At 41.6% G+C, this 5,740-nt stretch overlaps 1 protein-coding gene across 1 annotated transcript; it reads left to right on the top strand.

The window, feature by feature from the left end:
- The first annotated feature begins 392 nt into the window (after positions 1-392).
- Positions 393-1,880, top strand: LOC131676239 (sperm mitochondrial-associated cysteine-rich protein-like). Its single transcript, XM_058955360.1, has 2 exons — positions 393-910; positions 1,871-1,880. The coding sequence occupies exons 1-2, from the start codon at positions 393-395 to the stop codon at positions 1,878-1,880; spliced, it is 528 nt and encodes a 175-aa protein (XP_058811343.1).
- The last annotated feature ends 3,860 nt before the right edge of the window (positions 1,881-5,740 follow it).

Here is a 5,740-nt window from a genome sequence, read left to right as displayed (position 1 = left end):
TTCTCTCTCTTGTGTCTTTTTGTCTTATTGTTTTGTGTTTTTTGCCATTTTAGTTTCTGTCTTTATGTCTATGCGTTTTGTTTCTGTGTTTTTGTCTTCTGAATTTTGTCTGTTGTCTTTGATCTTTTTTCTTTTGTCTTGTCTTTTGTTTTTTGTCTTTTGTCCTGTGTTCTGTGTCCTGTGTCCTGTGTCCTGTGTCCTGTGTCCTGTGTCCTGTGTCTTGTGTCTTATGTCCTTATCCTTTTTTATTCTTTATTCTTTATCCTGTGTCCTCTGTCCTTTGTCCTTTTACCATTGTCCTTTATCTTAAAATCCATTTGCCTTTCTCTCTCTTGTGTCTTTGGTCTTATTGTTTTGTGTTTTTTGCCATTTTAGTTTCTGTCTTTATGTCTATGCGTTTTGTTTCTGTGTTTTTGTCTTCTGAATTTTGTCTGTTGTCTTTGATCTTTTTTCTTTTGTCTTGTCTTTTGTTTTTTGTCTTTTGTCCTGTGTCCTGTGTCCTGTGTCCTGTGTCCTGTGTCCTGTGTCCTGTGTCCTGTGTCCTGTGTCCTGTGTCCTGTGTCCTGTGTCCTGTGTCCTGTGTCCTGTGTCCTGTGTCCTGTGTCCTGTGTCCTGTGTCCTGTGTCCTGTGTCCTGTGTCCTGTGTCCTGTGTCCTGTGTCCTGTGTCCTGTGCCCTGTGTCCTGTGTCCTGTGTCCTGTGTCCTGTGTCCTGTGTCCTGTGTCCTGTGTCCTGTGTCCTGTGTCCTGTGTCCTGTGTCCTGTGTCCTGTGTCCTGTGTCCTGTGTCCTGTGTCCTGTGTCCTGTGTCCTGTGTCCTGTGCCCTGTGTCCTGTGTCCTGTGTCCTGTGTCCTGTGTCCTGTGTCCTGTGTCCTGTGTCCTGTGTCCTGTGTCCTGTGTCCTGTGTCCCGTGTACTGTGTCCTGTGTCTTGTGTCTTGTGTCTTGTGTCTTGTGTCTTGTGTCGTGTGTCTTGTGCCTTGTGTCGTGTGTCGTGTGTCGTGTGTCGTGTGTCGTGTGTCGTGTGTCGTGTGTCGTGTGTCGTGTGTCGTGTGTCGTGTGTCATGTGTCGTGTGTCTTGTGTATTGTGTCTTGTGTCTTGTTCCCTGTGACTTGAATCTTGTATCTTGTGTCTTGGGTGTGATGTTTTTTGTGTTTTGAACTTTGTCTACTCTCCTTTGTATTTTGTGTTTCATCTGTTGTATGGTGTTCGTAATCTTTTATTTGTCGTCTTTTGCCTATTTCTACCGCTGGTAGACGTCGGATGTTCGACCTGTGCACTATCATAGAGCTGTATTTCCATAAAGCATACTTTTATATTAGACACCTACTTAGCCCCGTCTATGTAGCATTCAACATATATGACATGACAGTTGCCCGTGAAATGCCTCGAATATGTTTACTGCGAATAATGCTATTGGTATGTGTTTTAACCCGACCCTAAAACTCGTATTATTTATGTTATCGCAGTTAACATTATTCGGCATTTTTAACATAATGGATCAATGGCCTACTGATAATTTCAAAAGGGTTGTATCATACTGTGTTCGAAGGGAAAATTCAAATGCCCATCACATAATTTAGGGCAGCTCAGATATCAAGAAGCACTGAATTGATCGAATACTTAAGCAGCACAAATCTGTTCGCTGCGAGTAAGGTGTGTTTCTAGAGGAACCCCTTGGTGGAATGCTTGACTCAAAAAGTTATTTGAATACTCGTCTGATAAACATGAAGTACTCAGCTCTCTTTTTGATACACTTTCCTAGCGCTATGGAGGAATCAGAATATACTGACTCAAATGGAACGTTCACCGTATGTAGCTATCACCGACAACTACCCCTGAATTCTTTTAAAGCTATGTACTTCTATTTCAGCATTACCTAACTAAGCGAAAGTATTGCGGTACATTGACATAAAATTAGTACTAATATTGCTAATATTTTGATTCGTGATATTACTGCAACGGAATATATTTATGGCCTGAATACTATTTTAACCGATCAAACTCAGCTAATATTTCTATTCGTGATATTATTGCTACGGGATATTTTTTGCTGTAAATATTTTTTTATTCACTAGTCAAAGTCAGCAAATTTTTCGACTCGCGATATTATTATTACGGAATATTCTTTTGTTTTACCAATTATTTCACGGAGAAAATTTATCAGTAATTATTTAACAAGGTTCCGACTAATGTCCAGGAAGAAAACGAAAGCTGCAGACTTACTGCACTCGTTTTTTCGGAGTGCTGCAGGTAGGTATGTTTTCAATTCTTGTGATCAACAATCTACGTCTTATAATTATGTCTCCATTTTCTGTGCTAGTTCCAATTCACGACAAACAAAATAACTGCTTCTTGATTTATCCGAATGAAGATTTGATTCAGTCGTGTTACCTAGCAGAAGAGACCAACCAAGCAAAAACGCTTTCACTAGAATTCCTGCATCAGCTTGCAGCCTCTCGCTGCTGTCGGTTCGGTAAATATCCTCCAATTCCAAACAATTGATTCCGAATCGGTCAATAATTACGACGAAAACACAGGATTCAACCCAAAATTGTGCGCCAACGCTGTCGACACCAACCACAAATTTGTATTGAATAGTCACCGAAAATGATCCGAAATTGATTTTCAGAGCACGGAACACAGTAATTACAGCGCTATTTCACGGTTCATCAGCTGATACAATGTCATCGTCCGTGTGGTTTATTTATGGAAATAGTTAAAAATGAGTGATGAAAGTGTTCACTCATTTAACGGAGGGTAATTGGCATAATGAAACTGATCTATTTCAAATTTTGCTGCAATTTCAACTGAAATTTTGGTCCCATCGACAGGATCAACTTTAAAATAATTTACTGCAATACGCCCCTAAGCTATTTAACTTCAACGTCAACATAGCTTTTTTCAGTGGCTTCCCACCATGGTCACTGCCAATTCATATTAACATTTTGTGTATGAATGCGGTCATCATAGTAGAGGCTGCTCGGGGCTAAATAAAACTGCAATTATTCTTCTTAAAAGCGACAGCTTAGTTCCTAATCTACGGTTGAGATGTTTCTACGGAGTTGTTTCGTCGCTGCGCTACGTCGTACCATTTTCATCCCTGCACTGCCAAAAGAATCAAATTCAGTCCAAGTTTTGCCGCACAATAACGAGCAAACAAATTACTCACCGTTTTGCCACATTTAGCAGCAGTCCACTTGCAGTCTCGTCTCAATGGAAATAAATTGCTACCTTTTCTGTCATAATAACTCAGCGGCGTTCATTGCTTCGCCAGCTGCGGGACGATTTCACAGTTCATTTGCTGTAATTTGACGCTCTTTTCACGCCTGACACTACGATCGAAATAATAATGAAAGACTTGGACCGACTTTTGTCACCGCCTACTGGCGGCGCACTCGACTGGCGAAATGAGCAATATCTACTTTTGACTGTGCTTTACCTTTTGAAATTAATTATTCGACTCTTTAGGGGTTTTTTATTGAGAAAAGATCTACGAAACAAATCCAGCTAGACGATTGTTCGTTGTGGAGTGGAAAATATTACAACGAAAAAAAAATCATTTAAACGAGTTCCCATGATTTACTCAACCTACTGGTTTCAATTTAGTTTCCCCGATCGATTTCTTTCCATGTCATCAACCATGATTGATACGATATTTTTACCCTTCCACCCTATCACGCTGGAACTGACGACGGACACAATGGTTCGCTCAACTACAAGCCTACTTGGATGGTTCTATTGTTATTGTTGCTGTCGACGGACCATGTGCGACCCGCAACCAGCAGATAATAATTTAATTACCCGATTAAACCATCAGCCTACTAGATGGGCAAATTGAAATCACGCCTAAAGGGATTAAAATTTTTCATATCCCATCACGTCTGGGCGCTCATCCGGGTCTGGTCCGTAATTTGATTGGCCGTTTACGGTAAGTGTTCATAGCGGGTAGCATAATTTGTACACGCAGAAGATGTGAAACCTTTCTGGTCTAGTGTGGCGGGGACCGGAGTCGCAGGATCCATTTTTCGAATTACACGTCGTGAGCCTGGAGCGGCGAAGATAAAAATGTCGTTACGTGTACGAGTAAATGTGGGGGTGTTTGTCGAAGTATGGGTAATGACTTATTGACGAACGTTATTTTTTTCGCCTTTCCGAACTGGGGAGCCCCGTGCATGATTGTAAAATCACCCGGAGCGAAAATCATTAATAATCCACCATCCACGAGTGCACGGCAAGAGTCGCGTGGATCAGATTTGTGGAGAGGGAGCTCTTTGGCACGCTGATTGTAATGAAATGGTTTAGCCCCAGGAAGATCTCAGATTATGAAGTTATGGATGAAAAATATAATCGAAACGTTGCTACCACGATCGAATCGACAAAATAAGTAGGCCTTGCAATCATATCATAACAACCTCAACTGCATTGCAGAAAGTATTTTTTCATCATTTCGAAAAAATAAATGTTGCTGGTTGTGGTTATCTCTGCAGTCGAAAACCGAAATTCAATTTAAATTACGTATCTTTATCAAATTAAGCAAACTCGAGTCTGGATCTCTCAGCAAGATTGCACTTGCCTGCATCACAGCAATCCAATTTCACTATCTGCACAGAAACAATGTTCAAACTGGTAGGATGTATTCGTTCGCTTTTACCTTCGAGGAAACCAACTGCTGATTTGCATCACTTCACCAATCCCCAATCCCAGACCAGACCAACATCCAGTAAACCAATTATTATAAAACTCTTCTAGTGCAACTCGAAAGCAGGAACACGAGCAAACTACAACCAGACACTTTAAAAGTATGAAATTGTTCAATTTCCATAAACAAACACCCTTCATCTGCTTTTACATACTTGGTCCGGGTTGCTCCAACGCAACTCACCCAACATACCAAGATCATCATCTCGGTACTCTCATTCCATCATCATAAATACCTCCTTTACCTGACAGGGGCATCGTCGTAGCAAGCGGTGAGTCAAGTCGAAAATAATCACCAACCCACACACACACACCACTCACGAACGAGCAAATGGCCAACAATCATGCAGCAACAAAACGGCAACACTGCAACAAAAAGTTGAAATGTCATTTCCACTCTCCTCCCCCACGTCGCTCAAGCTCATATCACATCACAGTTGGCCTTGCACTAACTAGTACCAAGGTGTGCCCTACACCATCATCGCCAGTGATCTGTGTGCAGCTATAGTCCTGAGTCATGGCTTACTAGGTGCTAATGGGTAAAGAAGATTCCCCATGTCGTCTTTGGAAAGGATGAGAAACAGAAAGGAGCTCATCACGATAAGTGCAGGCCTGCGGCAAGGCCCGCTTGAGCTTTTTCCGGTAGGCAGGGTGAAGGTAAAAAGCAAACTAGTTCAACTATTAGGATCAGGTGCTTGATAATCAGATGAACGAACTTTGATGAGTGAAAGATTCACCGGGAAATTGTCCGTGTAATTGTTTTCGAAAACGGTTATGCATTTGTTTTAATCAATTTTATATTTAACCATACCAGTAACACGCACAATCGGAGCATACAACCAACAACCAAGCAGCTCCATCAAAGTTTAATCTCCACCGTATCAGTGTTCTAACAAATGATCCTAATTTGCCTCTCGATCTCGCAATCATTCACTCCCGGACGGAAATGGAACGAGCCTGCTCGTCTGGTGAAAAATGTAGGTTAAGGTTGGCCCCCACTTGAGTGGCTTGATGGAAAACGATATTTTGAACGGGTTTTAGC

The sequence above is a fragment of the Topomyia yanbarensis genome, chromosome 1, assembly GCF_030247195.1.
Source record: "Topomyia yanbarensis strain Yona2022 chromosome 1, ASM3024719v1, whole genome shotgun sequence".
Classification (NCBI taxonomy): domain Eukaryota; kingdom Metazoa; phylum Arthropoda; class Insecta; order Diptera; family Culicidae; genus Topomyia; species Topomyia yanbarensis.
The sequence above is the reverse complement of the archived record's forward strand: the minus strand, read 5'-3'. Positions and strand labels throughout refer to the sequence as shown.

Excerpts from the sequence above, each read along its gene's own strand:
- LOC131676239 (XM_058955360.1), top strand. The coding sequence starts at position 393 with ATGCGTTTTGTTTCTGTGTTTTTGTCTTCTGAATTTTGTCTGTTGTCT.